We start from the raw sequence: 22526 nt of genomic DNA on the forward strand, positions 1-22526 counted from the left end.
TGGACAATTTTTAAATTTTTTATTTGTTTCGACTGTGTCAGACCAACATGGCTACCTATCTGAATCTAGTATAAATGAAAGTAATCATGGGATAAGGGGAGTGAGGATGAGTGCAGAGTCACAATTTTTACAGGTTTAGAACCAGAGGTAAAATGCGGAAATACTGGGAATGTTATACCAAGGGTGAATTGGAGTGTTAGGTACTAGAAGTCTGAGAAACGAAATCTGCAAACAGATAAAACCCCTAGGAGAGATTTTTAAAAGGGGAGGGGTAAATAGATAGATGGAGTTAAGGAGAAGCAATAAAAAATAAAATACAGTGGTACCTCGGGTTACAGAGGCTTCAGGTTACAGACTCTGCTCACCTGGAAGTACAATGGTCCCTCGGGTTGAGTACTTACAGTGGTACCTCAGGTTAAGTACTTAATTCATTCCGGAGGTCCGTACTTAACCTGAAACTGTTCTTAACCTGAAGCACCACTTTAGCTAATGGGGCCTCCTGCTGCTGCCGCGCCGCTGGAGCACGATTTCTGTTCTCATCCTGAAGCAAATTTCTTAACCTGAAGCACTATTTCTGCGTTAGCGGAGTCTGCAACCTGAAGCATATGTAACCTGAGGTACCACTGTAGTACCTCGGGTTAAAAACTTTGCTTCAGGATGAGAACAGAAATCGCGTCTTGGTGGCAGCGGGAGGCCCCATTAACTAAAGTGGTGCTTCAGGTTAAGAACATTTTCAGGTTAAGAACGGACCTCCAGAACGAATTAAGTTCTTAACCCGAGGTACCACTATATTAAATAAGATATTGGCATCAACTTTGTTCTAAAACTTTAATTCCAAAAGGAAAGGTTAGTAAAAAAACCAAAACTGTTGCAGTATTACTGAGCCCACCTTTTCATAAATATCTAGTTCTATGCATAAATCTGCTGGCCTTCTTTTTTTGTGTTGTGTCATTTCCCAAGAAATGAAAATATTTCATGCTTGGTATGAAACTTGGAAGCATGTCAGCTTGATTGGCTTATTTTTTCTGTTCTAAATTCTCATTTATTTTAAGTACTTCATTGAAAACATGTTGCTGCTTTTTTACTATGGAAATATTGTCTTTAAGGTGCAATTTATAGGCAGAAATGTCTTTGTGCCCTCATTTATGGATTCATTGTCAGTAGATTGCTTATGTATATTAAATTCTCAGGCCTAGTGAATGGATGACAATTTTTGCATCCTATAAGAACCTGTGTTTTCAGCAATGACTCACCTTGTGAGATGGCCCTGGTTTCAGAACCAACTCAGGGCTGCTTTCTAGGGTTGGTTCTAAACATAGGGCAGTAGCCAATGTTATATATAACAGTAGATAGTATTAGATGTAAGCAAAAGGCTGGGCTAGATGAATCCCTAGCCGGAATTAAGATTGCCGGAAGAAATATCAACAACCTCAGATATGCAGATGACACAACCTTGATGCTTGGCAGGGGGTTGGACTCGATAGCCCTTGTGGTCTCTTCCAACTCTATGATTCTAAAGAACCTTTTAATGAGGGTGAAAGAAGAGAGCGCAAAATATGGCCTGAAGCTCAACATCAAAAAAACGAAGATCATGGCCACTGGGCCCATCACCTCCTGGCAAATAGAAGGGGAAGAAATGGAGGCAGTGAGAGATTTTACTTTCTTGGGCTCCATGATCACTGCAGATGGTGACAGCAGCCACGAAATTAAAAGACGCCTGCTTTTTGGGAGGAAAGCAATGATAAACCTAGACAGCATCTTAAAAAGCAGAGACATCACCTTGCCAACAAAGGTCCATATAGTTAAAGCTATGGTTTTCCCAATAGTGATGTATGGAAGTGAGAGCTGGACCATAAAGAAGGCTGATCACCTAAGAATTGATGCTTCTGAATTATGGTGCTGGAGGAAGTGAGAGCTGGACCATAAAGAAGGCTGATTGCCGAAGTATTGATGCTTTTGAATTATGGTGCTGGAGGAGACTCTTGAGAGTCCCATGGACAGCAAGAAGATCAAACCTATCCATTCTGAAGGAAATCAGCCCTGAGTGCTCACTGGAAGGACAGATCCTGAAGCTGAGGCTCCAATACTTTGGCCACCTCATGAGAAGAGAAGACTCCCTGGAAAAGATCCTGATGTTGGGAAAGATGGAGGGCACAAGGAGAAGGGGACGACAGAGGACGAGATGGTTGGACAGTGTTTTCGAAGCTACCAGCATGAGTCTGACCAAACTGCAGGAGGCAGTGGAAGACAGAAGTGCCTGGCGTGCTCTGGTCCATGGGGTCACAAAGAGTCGGACACAACTAAACAACTACAACAAGTATTAGATGTTAGTGGTTGGCAGGGCTGCACAGGCAGGGTAGCATTGCTTACCTGGCTTCTGAATGCTACGCATTGCTGTTGGTTACCAAGGGCAGGCAGGCAACGTGGAGATCAGCACAGCAAAGACAAATGCTCCTTTCGCCACGTCCACACTGCGCCAAGCTCCCCACTGCCTCTCCCTTCTTCCTCTGCTGGTGTGTTTGCAGATTCAGGGAGAATAAAAGGAAGCACTTATTCACGCAATGAAAGATGCAGCGAAGGTCTTCCAACTTGGATGGCCTTACATGGGGATTAGACAAATTCATGGAAGATGTGACTACTAGAGCCCATTAGTCATGATCATGGCTTTGTGACGCCTCCAAGTATCAGAGGGGGAATGCCTCAGAATACCAGTTCCTGGGTATTGTGAAAAAGAGGGGGCCTATTTTTGTTCATTCTCTGCTTGTGGGCATCTAGTTGGTCACTGGGAGAACAGATTGCTGAGACCAAGTGAGCATTTGGTCGAATCCAGCAGGGCTCTCCTTAATTTCACTTCTTGCCTCTGATCTCACTGGGACCTAACATGCTGAGAAGACCTCTGTAAGCAGCAAACATTATTAAACTTATTTTTATTATCAGTTTCTAAATATTATGTATTTTGTGGTTTTATATTGTGGTTTTATGTTGTAAATGCCCTGAGACCTGTGGGTATAGGGTGGTATACAAATTTAATTGATTATTATTATTGTTGTTGTTGTTGTTATTATTATTATTCTCCACCCCCATCGTTCAGCCCAGACACTGAGATCCAGCGCCAAGGGCCTTCTGGCGGTTCCCTCATTGTGAGAAGTCAGGTTACAGGGAACCAGACAGAGGGCCTTCTCGGTAGTGTCGCCCGCCCTGTGGAACGTACTCCCTTCAGATGTGAAGGAAATAAGCAGCTATCTTACCTTTAAAAGACATCTGAAGGCAACCCTGTTTAGGGAAGTTTTTAATATTTAATGCTGTATTGTTTTTAACACTCGATTGGAAGCCCCCCAGAGTGGCTGGGGAAACTCAGCCAGATGGGCGGAGTATAAATAATATATTATTATTATTATTATTATTATTATTATTATTATTGAAACTCAGCAGAAACAACAGCAGTTGAATTTTTACCTCAAGTTCTGTGTAAATCTGCTCTGGTAGCTGTTGCCCATAGCTTCGCAGCAATTCAGCCGTCGATTTTAGAGGCTTGAAAATATCTTCAATGGATTGTCGGTCGCGGATAGCCATGAGGTGTCCCATTATTTCAACCAGAAGCGCATAATCTCCTTCATTCACTTTCTTAGCTAACCCTTTTTCCGTTTCATGGATGAACTTGCCTAATTCTGTAATGCTAGAACAAGGTTATGATGTCAGCAACTAACGCGTACAGAGTTTGCTTCTTTCACAGAACTTCATTATACTTTAAGGACCTTTCCAGACCCATGTGCACACGTCCATTCAGCTGTTCTACACCCCTCCACACGCGTCCCCCATCCTCCAGGCCAATAAGAAGCATTATCACAACTCTAGAGTACATGCGAGCCAAGCAAAAGTACTCAAAGAAGGAACAGAGCGGGGCTGGCAAGAGGTGTTGCCTGGGCAGAGACATTGTGGCACGGGGTGTGTGTGTGTGGAGTATAGGCCTGGAAAGAGTCTCTAGAGGTGCCACCTTTGGCTCCTGGTCTTGAGGTTCCCCAGTGAGAAGCTTCCATCTGCATGTTCATTGGCTTAGCGCACAGGGCTGTCCACTGACATGCAGCCTTCCACAAAGCATGTTCTCCTTCATAGAGAGCACGTGTTGCAGTGGGGGCCGCCAGGACACTCCAAAGTTGTGGGGCGGGCTAATTGATCGTTGGCCACTGATGCAATTGGGCTTCCCTTGTTGGGAAGAAGTTAATGTTGCCATTTGTTGATTGACAGCCAGAAATGCTAAAACTCCTTGCACGAGGCTAGGGCTTCCTCTTTTCGCCCGTGCATTGGATTGCCCATCCCACCCCCCCTATATTTAGGGTTGTTTGCTTTGACCTTGCTATGCCTGTCATGGGGTCATCTGCTGTTGGGGCAGGGGCCCGGTAGGAATTTTGTCCATCTGGCTGATTGGCTGGGGCCATTTGGTTTTTGCCTACTGCTTAGCAAATCCGTCACAACTTGTAAGGTTGTGGTTAGGCATTGGTTTATGGTTTGGTTGGTTGAGGGGCATGGATTGGCTGTGCCTGCCCCTCTAATGCTGCTGCTGCAAGGGATTCCGTTAAAGGAATCGGGAGCTAACTATTGCTTGTCCACCCTGTCAAGGGGGCTCGGGCCACTGCAAGAGCTCCTGGCTGCATTTGGGGAGGGCTGAGGGCAGGTTCCCTGCTCCGTCGCTACCCCCAAGTGTATTCCCCTTTTCTGACTTTCACAGGCGTGCGGAATGTCAGTCTGGCCCCACCGTGGGGGCAGATAGTCGCAACCAATGCCTAAGCAACCACTCACATGTTTGTATTTTAATAAAGTTGTGGCCAAAATTATGCCAAAAACCTTACACAAAAAATTTGGTGTGATGTGTGAGTTATTGGGGTGGCCCTGGAGACCTCTACACACAACAGTTGTAACCCTACATAATTGGGGTTCTGGCTCATACAGAAGTCTGTGTGTATATAGCCTTGCCTCCTGCAGACATCCACACTCCACAAACCACTCCACAGTCTTGGTTGACCACAAACTTGACATGAGTCAACAGTGTGATGCGGCAGCTAAAAAAGCCAATGCAATTCTGGGCTGCATCAATAGGAGTATAGCATCTAGATCAAGGGAAGTAATAGTGCCACTGTATTCTGCTCTGGTCAGACCTCACCTGGAGTACTGTGTCCAGTTCTGGGCACCACAGTTCAAGAAGGACACTGACAAACTGGAACGTGTCCAGAGGAGGGCAACCAAAATGGTCAAAGGCCTGGAAACGATGCCTTATGAGGAACGGCTAAGGGAGCTGGGCATGTTTAGCCTGGAGAAGAGGAGGTTAAGGGGTGATATGATAGCCATGTTCAAATATATAAAAGGATGTCACATAGAGGAGGGAGAAAGGTTGTTTTCTGCTGCTCCAGAGAAGCGGACACGGAGCAATGGATCCAAACTACAAGAAAGAAGATTCCACCTAAACATTAGGAAGAACTTCCTGACAGTAAGAGCTGTTCGACAGTGGAATTTGCTGCCAAGGAGTGTGGTGGAGTCTCCTTCTTTGGAGGTCTTTAAGCAGAGGCTTGACAACCATATGTCAGGAGTGCTCTGATGGTGTTTCCTGCTTGGCAGGGGGTTGGACTCGATGGCCCTTGTGGTCTCTTCCAACTCTATGATTCTATGATTCTACATCAGAGGTGTGGCCAGGGAAGCTGCACAACATCAAGGCTGGTGCCAGCAGCAGACCCCTGCTTCTTCTTCACTGCAATTAACCCACAAAAGGACGTATTTAAGGACCATTCAGCAGAGCAAGTCCTTTGTACAAGATCATCTGCGATTCTACTTTGCTGGGATCAAACTCTTTATGGTGGTTCTTGTTTGGCTTTGGTGATGCTCCATGGCCTTGTTTCTCCCCTACTCAATATTTCACGAAACGAGGACCGTTCCACCCCCCGTTTCAAAAGATGTAGAATTCAAAAGCCTTTTAAAAAGACATCAAAGATGGCTTACCTTTGGGCTACGTAGTTGAGCAGATGCTCCTGAAACATCCAGCTCCATTTTTTAATAACATTCATCACAGCTATCTTAAAAGGCTTAATATCCACCTGAAACCAGCCATTAAAAATCTTCTGGTTTTCAAACTTGCTTACTTCTTCATGCAGGGCTTCATAAATGCTGATCTTAAAGAACAAGATGTGATTAAAATTCTGGTGTTTTAATTGGAAGAGCAAAATCGTGTAAATAGCTTAATGGAACACAACTAACAGAGGCAGATGAAAAGACCTTTAAAAATGACAAAGTACCTGTTGTTTAAAGTGATTTAACTGTGGGGAGCATTTCTGAAGTTCATAGTCTGCATATAATTCCAGCTCTTCAGTACGGAGAAATCGCCCATAGAGAAGGAACTGCTTCATAAATTTGGCTTTATCATCCATCCATAAGTGGCTGTATTTCCTAAAGTAGCTTTGATATTCCTGAACATTAACAATGACCGAGTGCACCCTGGTCATGATTTCCCGGTGCATTTTATCCAGTGTATCCATCTGGTCCACATCATCCTAAATGTGAAAATAAAACCAGAGAGAGTTGGTTCAATGCTTTTTGAGAGAGAGAGAGAGAGAGGGAGGGAGAAAGAGAGAGAGAGAGAGAGAGAGAGAGACTGCAGCAAGGCCCCAGGACAACTGAAAGTATATACAGTGGTACCTCGGGTTAAGTACTTAATTCGTTCCGGAGGTCTGTACTTAACCTGAAACTGTTCTTAACCTGAAGCACCACTTTAGCTAATGGGGCCTCCTGCTGCTGCCGCACCGCCAGAGCACGATTTCTGTTCTCATCCTGAAGCAAAGTGCTTAACCTGAAGCACTATTTCTGGGTTAGCAGAGTGTGTAACCTGAAGCGTATGTAACCTGAAGTGTATGTAACCCGAGGTACCACTGTAAACTAATCTCATGGTTTACAAACACATACTCTGGCTTCCATCACAGTGTCCTGTTGTGCCAGAAGTGCTTTAGTCATGCTGGCCACATGACCCAGAAAGCTGTCTGTGGACAAACACTGGCTCCCTCAGCCTGAAAGCAAGATGAGTGCCGCACCCCACTCGCCTTTGACTGGACTTAACCGTCCAGGGGTCATTTACCTTTGCCTTTTACTTTACACTAAGCTGAAATATGCCTTAGGCTGCATTCCTATACTCACCCAGAAATAAGTCCCACTTAACTCAATGGGGCTTACTTCTGAGGGGACACACATAGGATTGCGCACAAATAATTACATTACGAAACAAGTGTCAGAGGCCACACTGCAATTCTCTTTTAAGATTCCAGTCTAGGCTCTCAGCCCCAAGAATCCTTTGGCGTGCAATTTCAGATGTGACTACTCACATAATCCAAAATGCTGTTCCCATGGCAAGCTGTTTCTAAGTGGCAAAAAAGAGAGAGCTAAAATCCGATGGAGAGAAAATGATGCCCTGCCCCTAAGGTATATACCAATGAGATTTGAGTGGAAGGCTTTCAATAAATGCAAGACTAATTAGTGTGTCTGGATGTGCTCACAATTACACACACACACGCTTTTTAAGTCTGAAAAATATTCCAAACTTCTTCAGCTATTATGAGCATGCATAGGTAAGGAAATGGAATTGTTCCCATTTGACTTTGGCCTTACCTCCTACATGTGTTCAGCATCACCAGCAAAAGAGCCTACATGCCTCCAAACTATATGCCCTTTAGCTGTTGTTGGATAACTTGTCTACATCATCATTTAGACCAGGGGCAGCCAACACAGTGTCCTCCAGATCTCATAGAGAATCATAGAATCATAGAGTTGGAAGAGACCACAAGGGCCATCGAGTCCAACCCCCTGCCAAGCAGGAAACACCATCAGAGCACTCCTGACATATGGTTGTCAAGCCTCTGCTTAAAGACCTCCAAAGGAGGAGACTCCACCACACTCCTTGGCAGCAAATTCCACTGTCAAACAGCTCTTACTGTCAGGAAGTTCTTCCTAATGTTTAGGTGGAATCTGAGTTGTTGCTAACTGCTACCCTCAGCCTTTTGGGCCCTGTTATCAGAGGCCACTGAGAGCCTTTAGGTATTGTTGTCTAGGTTCCCACCCCTACCCCAAATAATAAAACTAGACAGTTTTAGGCATGGTTTTGAATCGCATATTTGTGCATGCCCATGCCTCTTTGGTTACAAAAAGAAGCTGTGGGGGATCCCCAATTCAGAATGGAACCATATAGCAGGGGGACTTTAACTTTTTCCCCACCTGAAGCTACTTCAAGGGGAGGAGCAATTTTCAGCGAGAAAAGGGTGGTAGAAAGGGGTTAAAACCCATTGCCCTGAGATGTGGTCCCAGCTGCTTTTTGTGAGCAAAGAGATGAGGTTGGCTGCAAGCACATTTTTTTTCAAAATCTTGCTTACAGTCACATCATGTTTGATTCAAACACACATTACCATTAGTACAACCCAGTTTGCTGGGTGTCTCCCAAAACAGAGTTTACCATTTTGTTTTATTTGTAATGGATGCCAGCGGTGTCATATTGGCCAAACCATAGCATCATAGGTAGAACATCAAAGGTAGAACAAAGCCAAAGACTATCATTCAGTCAATTGGATGGACAATATAACCTTAGTTGAAATGGCTGTTTAAAATATTCAGTGGTTAAAGAAAAAGATAGTAGATACATTGGTGATTATACCTGATAAGTGTTATGTCCAAGATGCTTGGCAACTCTGTTTATATTTGATGCAATCAGGTAAATGTTCTGGATTAGGCCCTCCACAATGTCAGAAAAATTGCCGTCGACAGTGTGCTCCAAAGAAGGCTTAAAAGTCATTTCGTTGTCGTTAAGGATGAGCTGCGCTTCAAATAAGGGAGCAGGTTTTGAGGTTGTCTCGGTGTTTTCAACCAGATACTGAAGAGAACACTTGATAGCTTGAAAGAGTCCATCTGAAATCATGTGGTCTATGTATTCAATGTAGGCTTTCCATTCATCAGAAAGAGGATCTGCCTGAAGCAAGTTCTGATTCTCCTGGAGAAAGCAATTTGCCCGAAAATGAGCAGCAGAATTTAAAATTGAACTCCCCAACACCGAATTTCCCCTATTCCAATTAATTTACTTCTTCAAAAGTGAAAGACAACTCTTTTTGCCGTTTCCTTTTTTTCTTTCTTTCAAGGAGGAAAAGGTCCCCGCTATTTACAACATAATTGCCCGCCTGGTCACTCAAGTGTCCATTGAACAATGCTCTAAAATAAAGGACAACACCAACGCAGGAAGTCTGAGAGCTACAGAGGCTATGCAAGCTGTAAATCTCTCATTTTCCTTGTTTCCAGCAGCACCTCTGTCTCTGTGATTTGGTGAGCGCATTTCATCCTAACATCAGTGTAATGGTTCTAGGGGTTGCTCGTGCGTAAGTTGCCGGCACTCCTGTCTAGGTTACCTGGATGAACCCTTTCTGTCTGGACAGCCTCAAGTTTTGTGGCTGCCTCGGTCGCTGGCAGAATCCGTCAGTGGGTGTTTCTTGAACCTCTTCCAGCATAAAAGCTGTTTGACACCCAGTCTTCTCCTTCTCTCCCTGCGCGGAAGTCTTCTGTGCAGGGAGGGTGTGGGCAGCGGAGTACCCGTACTCTCTCCGCTGGTCTCCGGCGAGGAGTCCTGGAGCCACCTCTCCGATTCCCCCATCTGCCCCCCTTCTCCACTGGTGTTACGCTGATTTCCTTCCCCAGTGGATGGGCTGCCTCTCTCCCTACTGGGACCCTCTCCGGCATCCCTCTGGAGCCTTCTCTCCGCCTCCAGCTCCGATGGCAGTTCCCTGACAATCAGTGATGACCAAACCTGGCCCTCCAGCTGTTTTGGGACAACAACTCCCATCATCCCTAGCTAACAGGACCAGTGGTCAGGGATGATGGGAATTGTAGTTCCAAAACAGCTGGAGGGCCAAGTTTGGCCATCGCTGCTAACATGAAAGCCTAATATGTGATCACAGGAGGGTAAACCAGATGAGAAAGAGGAGAAAGGAATGGGAATCCGATATACTTATTTTATTTTATATATAATTTATTTATTAATTAAAATTCTATACCGCCATTTATCTGAGGATCACAGAGATGTTTACAACTATATGTCCACTCAGACTGTTGTAATACCTTCATTTAAACTCATTTAAGCAGCCCTGCAAGCTAGGCTAGGCTGAGAAACTGTGACTTCTCCAAGGATACACAACGAACTTCCTGGCAGGATTTTAACACCCTTCACACCATGCTAAGTAAACCAACTTTCTGATCTGCATACTTCAGTCTAGGGCAGGAATGGGAAACCTGTGGCCCTCCAGAGAGTTCATTTATTTATGTTTAACAGAATTTGTACATCACTTAATCATAAAAAACCTCTCTAAGTTCAAATAAAATAGACATTAAAATTATCAAAGTTAAAAACAAGGTGGTCTAATTGTTTTCCAGAATATAAATATTTTTTTCAGAAAATTTTCTGGAGGGTGTTGGGGGGGAGGCAATAAATTACATATTACCTGAACCAATTGGTGGATCCTGGTGCTCATCTCTTGCACTGATCCATATAGCTGGCACATTCTTTCATTGTTATCAAGGCACAGCAGTGGACAAGTGACACCAGTTTTCCGCACAAGGAACGAAGTTTCACTCAGTCTATGCAGCAGGTTCTGGATCAACCCCACATTCTCCTTGGCTTTCTGGAGCCTGCTGCCTACGTTTTCAACGAGTTCCCTGGTTTCTTCGATATAGTCCCACAGTCTCTCATTTCGCCAGGTCAGTGTGTCGAAAGCAGGCTTTAACTGCTGGTCGATTCTCCCAATCTCGTGCGCTATGAGCTCTGCTTCCTCAGGCAGAATTGTCCTCTGCAACTGGTTATATTGTCTGGTGATTAAATTTAAATTTCCAATGTACTGAGGGGGAAATAATAATAATAGTAATAGTGTCTATTATTCAATGGTGATTTAACGGAGACGTAGAGTGAATCATTCATCATAATTTAGAGATCTCTCTACCATCAGAAGTATAATAATAATAATTTATTATTTGTACCACTCTGGGCAGCTTCCATAGAAACCAAAAATACACTAAAATATCACACATTAAAAACTTCCCTGAACAGGGCTGCCTTAAGATGTCTTCTGAATGTCAGGTAGTTATTTATCGCTTTGACATCTGATGGGAGGCCGTTCCACAGGGCGGGCGCCACTACCGAGAAGGCCCTCTGCCTGGTTCCCTGTAGCTTTGCTTCTCGCAATGAGGGAACCGCCAGAAGGCCCTGAGTATACTCAGAGCCCTTGCATGTGAAGACTGATCCATTCCTTCCAATGGAAGGAACAGAGCTGTACGAGACAAGGGGCTTATCCACACTTGTCCAGCTACTTTGCCCCGGGGAATCCCATGATTAACAGCTGAATTGGAGAAAAAGTTAATCAGGTTTTTCTGTCGATGGATGTTTGCTGCAATTTATTGGATTTCACCGGGGGGAAGCATTGAAGAAAGCAAAAAACAAAACAAAACCCAAACATCGGACAAATGCTTTCTAAGAGGGAAATCTTTAATATGATTTTTTAAACACACACACACACACACAGAGAGAGAGAGAGAGAGAGAGAGAGAGAGGTATGGTCTCCATGCTGACTTGCATGTTTAAAGTTAGTTTGGCCCCAAGCATGGAGTTATAGATTATAGAATCATTATGACCGTAGAGTTGGAAGGGACCACGAGAGTCATCTAGTCCAGGCTTCCTCAACCTCAGCCCTCCAGATATTTTGAGACTACAATTCCCATCATCCCTGACCACTGGTCCTGCTAGCTAGGGATCATGGGAGTTGTAGGCCAAAAACATCTGGAGGGCCGAGGTTGAGGAAGCCTGATCTAGTCCAACCTCCTGCAATGCAGACATCTTTTGCCCAACTTGGGGCTTGAGCTCATGACCTTGAGATTAAGAGTCTCATGCTCTACTGCCTGAGCCGTCTCAGACAGCCCTCCCGAAAAGGCCACCATTATTTTAACCCTTCCCCTGATTTCATGTGACCTTGATGTATTTATTTATTTTTGTAAGTACTGGGTAGCAAAGAAGATACGATCTCTCAACTGGACTGTTTATTTCCATTGTTGTGTGAGTACATGGTGCTTAGAAACAGGTCAACCTACACCCATTTCAAGTGGCCAATCAAATAGCTAGCCCATCATTACAACACCATGTCCCAGGCTCTTCTAGAAGCAGGAGGCAGGAGGAGAAATGTACCAATTTAGTGTAACCACATTGGGATGTACTGAGCCCAGTCACCTAAGCTCTACAGGGGATGCCAAGAATTTTCACACCAATCCCCCACCTAACGCTGTCAGTCCCTACTCCATGTTCTGGTAGGCCCCTTAGCAAGTTCTCCCTCCTGGAGTGGGCTCTCCTCTTCATCCTTGCTGCTGTCACTGTTGCCCATTCTATTGCCCTGTCTCCTTAGGCCCAATCCACACAGGTGCCCTGGCTCAAAGCAAGTGGAAGATACTGCTTGACCTCCTTCAGGCCAGTGCTCACTTGCGTAGAGAGGACAAGTAAGCAGGTTGCGACTGTGCAGAAGAGGAGAAGATGCAGCAGCAGTGATAGGTGTTCCAAGGATTGGTTGTGCCTCCGTTTCCTCCTGCTGCTGGGATGTGGAACCTCTACCTCTCTCATGTTCTACATCAGTGTTTCCCAAACTTGGGTCTCCAGCTGTTTTTGGACTACAATTCCCATCATCCCTGACAATTGGTCTTGCTAGCTAGGGATGATGGGACCTGTAGTCCAAAAACAGCTGGAGACCCAAGCTTGGAAAGCACTGTTCTACATGCATCACTGAGCCAATCCTGTACATGGTTTTGGTCCTTTTTGTCCACACAAGCACAAGGAGCAAGTTCTCTTTGGTGTCTATACTTCCAGTTCAGCACCAGATTGCATTCTCAGCACTGGAGGAAGCTGCTATTCCAAACACAACCCTACTGGATAACATTTGAGTTTGTGATGGCAAAGAATCCCACAGTCCATTAAGACATCTGCAAGCTCTCCCGCCTTCTGTGAATTCTTGGTCTGAGAAGCCCATTTTCCTACCAGTGCTTTTATAGGAGGAATGAGAGAGGAATAAAGGGGCTTCCCCCCACCCCCAGGTTCTTTTCTCCAGTACCTTTAGAGAAAAGGAAAATGTGGAGACCCTAAATGTAGTTGAAGTGTTCGGTCCTCCCGCCCCCATTGTAATTTGAACACTGCTATTTTGCTGTCAATAGAACCGCCAACTAATTCAACAGAGAAGAGAAGAGGACCCTTTGTATTCAAAGGAACACATATGCGTGCAGTAAGACTGAAATACAAGATTAACTACAAACTGCAATATAACAACCATCCAGCTGACAAAATAATTAGGAAAAAATAGTTGTGCACTCTTTGCTTTTGGTTTAGATAGTTGAAGACTCAAACAGATTACTGCAGTTATGTCAATTTTCTTCCATTTCTTTATATTCGCACACATCTTTCATAGGGAATCGCTTCTATTTACCTTGTAAAGGGTTTCTCTCTTGGAATACAATTGCATGGCAACCTCAGGTATATCAGGGTGTTTTAAAACCTCAAGGTATTTCACTTCCCTGAGGACGGCAGAGAGCTGCAGGAGAAGATGTAAATGGTTTTGTCATGTTGCAAGAAGCTTCTTCAAAACTACCGCACTTCAAGGACACTCGTGCAACTTCCTTCCAGGTGTACCATAGGACATTTTAGTTCAGATGCCAGACAGATCCTCCAGGTGCTCTACAGTGGTACCTCAGGTTACAGACACTTCAGGTTACAGACACTTCAGGTTACATACTCCTCTAACCCAGAAATATTACCTCGGGTTAAGAACTTTGCTTCAGGATGAGAACAGAAATCGTGCAGCGGCTGCACAGCAGCAGCAGGAGGCCCCATTAGCTAAAGTGGTGCTTCAGGTTAAGAAAAGTTTCAGGTTAAGAACAGACCTCCAGACCGAATTAAGTTCTTAACCCGAGGTACCGCTGTATTAACTGTATTACTAGCGATGTTGGATTGTTGTTGTTTTCTTTTTGGTTTTTGGTGTTTTTTTTAAGTCTAACTTGTGTAAAGGCAAGACTCCAGGTATTGCTGATGGTTGCAGGAACCCCGTAAACCCTTGCTGGAGAATATAAGCAACAGGAAGTAGGGGAGTAATGGCCATCGACCACGCACCAGTATTTCCTATGGGCCCAGGAGAGGGCTCAGAATCATGAGTGCAAATAATTCTGAGGCTCCTCACCAGACTGAAGGTTGTGATAATCATCAATGCTATTTTTCTAGAAAAAGAGGTGCCAGAATTCACTGTGAATTGGTGCCTACCTGAGAGATGCCGGAACTGAGTTCTGGCTGAAAAAAAGCCCTGATCATCATTCCCTGACGTCCCCAGTCTTCCTGCCTGTCTCCTGAAGCCCATAATGAAAGTTCATAATGACTGAAATGACCCTAGTGTGGTAAAGGTAAAGGTAAAGGAACCCCTGACCATTACGTCCAGTCGTGACCGACTCTGGGGTTGCGGCGCTCATCTCGCTTTACTGGCCGAGGGAGCCAGCGTACAGCTTCCGGGTCATGTGGCCAGCATGACTAAGCTGCTTCTGGCGAATCAGAGCAGCGCATGGAAACGCCATTTACCTTCCCGCCAGAGCGGTACCTATTTATCTACTTGCACTTTGACGTGCTTTCGAACTGCTAGGTTGGCAGGAGCAGGGACGGAGCAACGGGAGCTCACCCTGTCGCGGGGAATCGAACCGCCAATCTTCTGATCAGCAAGTCCTAGGCTCTGTGGTTTAACTCACAGGGCCACCCGTGTCCCAACACCCTGCTGTGAGTTGATGCCAAATGCAGTCTTCCACGCCTCTCAATCTGGCCTTTGTAATACCCCTCATTAGCCCTGGGTTCGCGCTTCTTTAAGTGCTTTTGATGGTTGGGATGTGTTATTGAACTGCGATGATGTATTTTGCTTTCTGGGGTATAGGATGGAGAGGGGTACAGGGGTAGAAACTTTTGGCTTTTGCGTGGTTCAGATGCATCCTACTGTACAAAGCTAAAATCTGTTGCTACACCCACTTTTGCCTCTGGCCCTGCCCACACCATGCATGCAGCTCCTCAAAACGGAATTGCGACCCTCCACCTCAGAAAGGTTCCCCACCACTGGTTTAATTGACAAAGGTCCGTATAGTTAAAGCTATGGTTTTCCCAGTAGTGATGTATGGAAGTGAGAGCTGGACCATAAAGAAGGCTGATCGCCAAAGAATTGATGCTTTTGAATTCTGGTGCTGGAGGAGACTCTTGAGAGTCCCATGGACTTCAAGAAGATCAAACGTATCCATTCTGAAGCAAATCAGCCCTGGGTGCTCACTGGAAGGACAGATCCTGAAGCTGAGGCTCCAATACTTTGGCCACCTCATGAGAAGACTCCCTGGAAAAGACCCTCTATTGGAAGACTCTTTTGGAAAAGATTGAGGGCACAAGGAGAAGGGGACGACAGAGGACGAGATGGTTGGACAGTGTTCTCGAAGCTACCAGCATGAGTTTGACCAAACTGCGGGAGGCAGTGGAAGACAGGAGTGCCTGGCGTGCTCTGGTCCATGGGGTCACGGAGAGTCGGACACGACTAAATGACTAAACAACAACAGTAAAGAACAAGTTGTCTACTTTACCCTTTCATTAAAGTTTACTTCAAACAATCCACAGTCGTCGTATCTGAGAATTGGTTGACCGAGATGTGCTTCACAAAGGTGGCTTAAATCTTGTGCCCATGTGGTATAAATTTCCTCATCGTGTTTATCCAATAATTCCAACATTTTCTCACATTTTTGGAAGACAAAATTGGTTTCCTCTGTCTGCAGAATCCTAGAGAGAGAAAAAGGATTTCCTCCTCCTCAATGTCATTTCTAAGTACACAGTGGAAGGTGCTTTGGGAAGTGGTTTAAGCCCTATTGTACAATTTTTATAGCAATACTTACAGATGATTGATGCGCCTAAAATGTGTTCTGTGCTTCAGCAGTCTCTCTCGTAACTCCTGAGACCATTTTAAATTGCCTGCAGTCACTGGCATGTTTTTATGAAGTGCATTGCTTCCATCCCTTAACTTAAATAAACAGAAACTGTTATGATGATGGACTGTCAATACACCATAAGTAAAACCTGCAATAAAACTCAAAAATGATCCCATTGGAACTGAATCCAAAAATCTCCCACTGAAACAGGTTCTAGTTTGCAAATTCTAAACAGATTGACGCAGAATTAAAATTCCCAACGGGAATAAGCGAGCCTTCCTTCTGAATACATGCTATTGCCATACTTTTCTGTGTATAAGACACCCCCATGTATACAACGCCCCCTCTTTTTGGGGACTCCAAATACAGAAAATGGGGGGAGATTGCCCAATTGTTGAGCGTTTTTTGGGCTGAAGATCACTCACCCGCAGGAACGCAACAGCCAATCGCACGCACATCAGCGAAGCCACCAATCGCCTGCAAGCTCGCTGAAAGCAACCACCAACCACCCGCCCAATTGCCACAGCGCCCAATAGGCAGTGGACGTTACAGCACCCACCAATCACCCACAAAAGTGCCACGGACAATATCCTGCTCGCGGCAGCCCCACCTCTCCACTATCTGTGTATAAGACGACCCTAGGTTTTTAGCAAAACATTCTGATAAAATAGCCTAGTCTTATAATCGGAGTAATATGGTAAATATTGAAGAACTACTCTTTTAAGAATCCTGTGCTGTGATAAAGAATACCATACATATTTGTTGAAATGTATGGTAATGGTCAAGCATAATATGAGCTGAAGCCCAAGAACACCAGAGGGCTGCAACTTTCCCACCCCTTCTATAAATGCTATAAGACTGATGAAGTAATGAAGTCACTTAAGCATCACAGACGGCTGTGTGAGTTTACAAGCCTATATTACATCACAGGCTTGATAAAGAAAGTGATGCTCCAGGGCTAGAGTTGCTCTGTACGAGAATCAAGTCCTGTAGACCTTTGATAAAGCAGGCATGTCCAAAGTCCCCTTTGGGGGCCTAATCCCTGTGGCAGTTTATTTCCTGGGGTAAAACTTCAATCTTAAAAAAAGCTCAGCAACTTTGATCGGCCCTCACAAATGCTCACTTTATCAAATCTGGCCCTCTCTGAAAAAAGTTTGGGCACCCCTGGGATAAAGGTTTGTTTACATTTATATCACTTATTCCTAGGTGGTATACACAAGGCTCCCAAGCCAAGCTCTGAGCCAGCTGCTTGCTTTTGAAAATTCTCAATTACAATTGGAAAGAAAAAGAAAAAGGGAACATTGTCTGTTTCTCTTAACATTTATTTTACTTCTACTCAAGTTTTTAAAAATAAAAATAAATAAATATTATTTTTTAAATGCCTGAGCTCTGGGCTGTTGGCATATCTCTCCCCCTGAGATGTCCCTGGAATGACCTTGTAGATGTTCAGAAAAGTTCTTCTGCTGCCATAGCCACCATGGGGGATGCAAAGATTGGGGTTGACCCAAGATATTGGGGCCCCAAAATGCTGCTCTCCTCCCCACCAAGGAAGAAGGGGAAGATCTACATCAGGAACAAGCAGGGGGGGGGGAATCTACATCAGGATCGGCTGCCCCTGTAGATTCTACTGCCTAAGGCAGTAGACTCACCTAAACATATGGATGGGCCAGTCCTGGGAACACAAATGCAATGGTAAAAACAAAATAAGGCGGGAAGGTTAGAAAAGGGGGGGGGGGAATCTGTCCACCAGCATTTCTCACTATCCTGAAACCTATTGAAACTTACCCCAATGGAAAGAGGGCTACCCAATTCATCACAACCTAAAAGCACATTATTGGAAAGAATCTTATGGGCATTCTAATTGCCTCCAGACCCTGTGCCTACCATATATATGCCAGACAAGAGTTGTATAAGTTGGAAATCTATTCATAGAAACAAACTTTTTCAGTGTGTCCCCTCCCCCTTCAGTTTGTACTAAAACACAAAGTAATGAGGTTATTCTTGACAACACAATAGCTAGTCACCAAGGAGAAAATAAAATTAATGTCTCTGTAAATAAGTAAATAACACGAAATAATAAATTAGAATGCCAAAGACTGTTACCCACTTTTTCTATTTGATTGTCAAAGATTTGCTTGCAGCAGGTAATTTCCTCATCAAACATTGAAAGAAGAACAGCAACGTTTGGATAAAAATGAGAATAGATGACAGGCCTTTCCAGAAGTTTTCCAAATATCTGCAAAATCTTGAATTTTAAAAAAGAAGGTAACTGAAGCACGTGTGTCAATTTTCATCTCTGTTTTAAAAGATGCTATTTTAGGTGGTTTTATAAAAATTATAAAGGGCAGAATAATTTCTTTATCTGTATTGTATATTCTGTTTTAACAGATTGGCATTTATGTGTTAGCCTTCAAAGATTATTTCAGGTAAAATTATTGTATGGGTTTAAAGTGAAATCACTTTGATGACTAAATTCTTGTCTTTACATTCCTCCACAATCTGTTTAGTAGAGTGTTTCACAAGAAACCAGCTATTAAAAGAACAAGATTCTCCTCTCATTTTTTTTAGGGCCTCACCTGGGACTGAAAGAAATGCATCTCTAAAAAAGGAAAACCTAGAAGGAAAAAGCAGATCAGAAAGAGACCTCTGGACTATACTTAAATGTTTCAGTTCTGATCCCTGAATTCATTGATAGCCCAATTTGCTTGGTATTTTGTTTATTTATTTATTCTATCATTCATTAAATTTCTATACTGCCCTTCATCTGAAGATCACAGAGTGGTTAACAATATAAAAACACAAAAATGCACCCCATAACAACAAACAAACAAAATTAACCAACACCCCCACATAGTATTTTTATTTATTTGTTAAATTTGTAAGTGATAAACGGAAGAGCAGTTGTTTGATACACATAAAAGAAGTTATATGATGGCCATTGAACCCTGATTACTGTTTCAGGTACAAATAGGGTTGCTTACAGTAGAAATGAGGAATCTGTGCCCCCCCCCCAGATGTTCTTGGACCACAGCTGCTATCACCCCTGACTTTTGGCCATGCTGGCTGGGGCTGATGTGACTTGGAATCCAACAACACTCAGAGAACCAAAAGTTCTCCCATCCACGAATTACAGATTCTATATAGCTTCCTGCAGCAGTGTTTCTCCGAGGTCAAGAGTTACAGTAAACATGATGATGGAGTTGTGTGAACTATGAACAACTATCTGGCCTCTTTTAAATTTTAGCAAATAGACTGGGACCATACCTGAAGGAGCAGCTCCATCCCCATCATTCAGCCCAGACATTGAGGTCCAGCGCCGAGGGCCTTCTGATGGTTCCCTCACTGCGAGAAGCCAAGTGACAGGGAACCAGACAGAGGGCCTTCTCGGTGGTGGTGCCCACCCTGTGGAATGCCCTCCAATCAGATGTCAAGGAAATAAACAACCACCTGACTTTTAGAAGACATCTAGGGAAGTTTTTAATGTCTGCAGTTTTATTCTGTTTTTAGTGTTCTGTTGGGAGCTGCCCAGAGTGGCTGGGGAAACCCAGCAAGATAGGAGGGATATAAGTTATTGTTGTTGTTGTTGTTGTTACACATATCCTCCAACATTTCTCTAATGAAAATAGGGACATCTTAAGGAAAAGTGGGACATTCTGGGATCAAATCGGAAACCTGGACAGCTTCTGTAAATCCGGGACTATCCCTGGAAAATAGGGACACGTCGGTGGTCTGATGGCATGAGGAGGGTAGGTGGGGGGGGCCTCTTTTGTTCTGTACCATTTCCCCCCACACACAAAAAAACCTCTACCAGCTGCTATGTGTTCACTTAGGGAAAATGTGCTCATGTATAGGTTTTCCTCACAGTGAAAATAGCAGCTTGGGTGGATGTGGTTTTTTCTGGTAAAATGGCATCAGGGGATGTTGTTGTTTAGTCGTTTAGTCGTGTCCGACGCTTCGTGACCCCATAGACCAAAGCAGCCAGGCACTCCTGTCTTCCACTGCCTTCCGCAGTTTGGTCAAACTCATGTTAGTAGCTTTGAGAACTCTGTCCAACCATCTCGTCCTCTGTCGTCCCCTTCTCCTTGTGCCCTCCATCTTTCCCAACATCAGGGTCTTTTCCACGGAGTCTTCTCTTCTCATGAGGTGGCCAAAGTATTGGAGCCTCCGCTTCAGGATCTGTCCTTCCAGTCAGCACTCAGGGCTAATTTCCTTCAGAATGGATAGGTTTGATCTTCTTGCCGTCCATGGGACTCTCAAGAGTCTCCTCCAGCACCATAATTCAAAAGCATGAATTCTTCGGCGATCAGCCTTCTTTATGGTCCAGCTCTCACTTCCATACATCACTAGGCATGCGGGGATGCCAAACAGCTATTTGCACATTTGGATAGGAGCCAGAGAGTTATTCAAGCATCTCCACCCTCACATAGGCCTAGCTAGGCCCTGAGCAGAGGCCAGTACAGTCATGGTGGGCGCAAAGACTCGGGGCGCCATAAGGGACACCTCAAATATGCTTACAGTGGAGTGAGACAGGCAGGGGGAGCTGAATTTTCGCACCACACAGGGCACCACTGAAATTTCAGGTGCCAAGGTCTGCTTCTACCCTAAGGCAGGAATGGCGAAGCACAGAGAGGGAGGGGAATCTGGGTACTGCATTGTACTTAAGAGGTCACTGTACAGATTGAGAACACACAGCAAGCAATTGCGCTGTCGTTTTGAATTCTTTGAAGAGCCTTCTGTGTGCAAGGTCAAGAAACACAGCCATCGAAAAGTAAAATGCAGATCTCTCGTGGGCAAACTCAACAAATGGAACCAAAAAGTTTACAGAAGTGATTTTATATCATTTTCCTCAATAGCACGGTTGCTTTATTTGAATACGAACAGCAGCAGCTTCTCCTGGCAGTTGTGGTTAAATATCCCATAAAAGCTAACTCACTCCCTACTATTGTGAACTGTCTACTCTCTCATGCTGGCAGCCCAAATTACAGCATTTTATTATATTGCATCTTTGCTGTGTGTTTTATTTATCTCTGTTGTGCCTTCCCATTTTTGGCATCAATTCAAGCGCCTTTACCTGCATCCCCCTGCTGTTTGTCCTTCTGGCAAACTGTTGTGTGCCTTTTACAGTTTGTTTTGTTGGGTGTGTTTTTTTTATTAGTCGTTCCTATTTTGTCCCCCCCCCCCTGCTACAAAATTTGTCAATCTGGATTCACAGACAATTATGCTCTATAACGTGCCCATTATGCGAACATCTCACCCAAACAATCAAGGAATATGCCTCCCACGTAGTCCTATAAAAACAGTACTTTTATTCAACTGAAATCCCTGCCCTTTCAAAGCTCTCAGCATCCATTGAGCTGATATTTCAGATAAACACATTTTTTGCCTCCTGTAACTAAGAGGAGTCTATATAGCAAAACTATTGGATAAAGTGTTGAAGCTGACACAGAGAGGACTTGACTCAAACTCCTTTTCAGCCTGAAGTCTTATTAAAATAATTGTGTTCCTATACTGGATTCTGATTTTTAAATCCTAATTCCCCATCATTTAACAGGACTCATTGGGCTGCTGGCGGCATGGGGAATAATAATTCCTGGAGGGCTACTAGGCCTAGGTACTCAGGGACATGGACCCCATCTGCACTATGCATTTAAAGCAGTATCATACCACTTTAAACAGTCATGATACCCCCCATCCCAATAATTTTGGGAACTGTAGTTTGTTATGGGTGCTGAGAGTTGTTAGGAGACCCTCTATTGCCCCCACAGAGCTAAAATTCCCAGAGTGGTTTAATAATCAATGCTTTTTCCCAGGGAACTTGGTGATCTGTAGCTCTGTGAAGGGAATATGGGTATCCTAACAACTCTTAAACTATAATTCCCATGATTCTTTAGTGGAAACCACGAGTGTTTAAAGTGGTGTGATACTGCTTTAAATGTATAGTGCAGATGAGCCCTTATCCTGTGTAATCTTTGGATCCAAACGCCCATGTCCCGCCAATGTATAATGACATGACCATGGAGAATCAGAAATTGCCTGAGGTAAACATTTTTTAAATGATTTGTAAATATAAAAATAAAGAATGGTTATGAGTGTAACATTGCTGTGTTCATATATAACTGAGAGGTGATCTAATGAAATCTGCTATTTTGAATACAGCTTCTTGCTTACTTATCACAGTTGCAAAGCCTTCGACCTCTTGGTTTTTATATTAGAAAAGTGAGATTCAAAATGTCAGGTTTTGATAGGCCAGTTTAGGAACATTCTGCGGGCTCTCATTGGTCCAGCATTACAGGCCAAGGAACTGTCAGAGATCAAGGCAGTGAGGCAAGTCAGTAAGGCCAAAATGTGACCTGGTGGTCAGTTGTGGTAACAGCAACAGAAGAAGAGCCCAGGAAGAAGCTGAAGAGCCGAGGTCACCAAGCAAGAAGCTGTGAAAGCCAGCAAGGAGAGGAATGCTCCAGAGATAGTTCTCCAGGGTAGCATCTGGCCAGAGTGACCTCAATTGGCAG

The 22526-nt window shown here is 44.2% G+C and overlaps 1 protein-coding gene and 1 long non-coding RNA gene across 2 annotated transcripts in view; one reads left to right on the forward strand and one right to left on the reverse strand.

Annotated features, from left to right (window-relative positions):
• LOC310664846 (dynein axonemal heavy chain 11-like) overlaps nucleotides 1-16617 on the reverse strand; it is a 215207-nt gene extending 198590 nt beyond the window's left edge. Inside the window, exons 1-9 of the mRNA XM_083414512.1 lie at nucleotides 16443-16617; nucleotides 15985-16109; nucleotides 15679-15871; nucleotides 13515-13619; nucleotides 10506-10898; nucleotides 8678-9010; nucleotides 6282-6536; nucleotides 5989-6158; nucleotides 3457-3676 (exon numbers count right to left, since the gene is read on the reverse strand). Of these exons, the coding sequence (XP_083270638.1) occupies nucleotides 3457-3676; nucleotides 5989-6158; nucleotides 6282-6536; nucleotides 8678-9010; nucleotides 10506-10898; nucleotides 13515-13619; nucleotides 15679-15871; nucleotides 15985-16109; nucleotides 16443-16475 (1827 nt within the window). The 5' untranslated portion in view covers nucleotides 16476-16617. The remainder of the gene's footprint in view (nucleotides 1-3456; nucleotides 3677-5988; nucleotides 6159-6281; nucleotides 6537-8677; nucleotides 9011-10505; nucleotides 10899-13514; nucleotides 13620-15678; nucleotides 15872-15984; nucleotides 16110-16442) is intronic.
• A 455-nt stretch (nucleotides 16618-17072) lies between these two features.
• LOC310665331 lies at nucleotides 17073-18669 on the forward strand. The gene is made up of 3 exons (XR_014505404.1): nucleotides 17073-17192; nucleotides 18147-18282; nucleotides 18586-18669. It is a non-coding gene; the product is annotated as an uncharacterized lncRNA (long non-coding RNA).
• The last annotated feature ends 3857 nt before the right edge of the window (nucleotides 18670-22526 follow it).

This window comes from Podarcis tiliguerta (genome assembly GCF_965153285.1).
Source record: "Podarcis tiliguerta genome assembly, chromosome: 1".
NCBI classification, from domain to species: domain Eukaryota; kingdom Metazoa; phylum Chordata; class Lepidosauria; order Squamata; family Lacertidae; genus Podarcis; species Podarcis tiliguerta.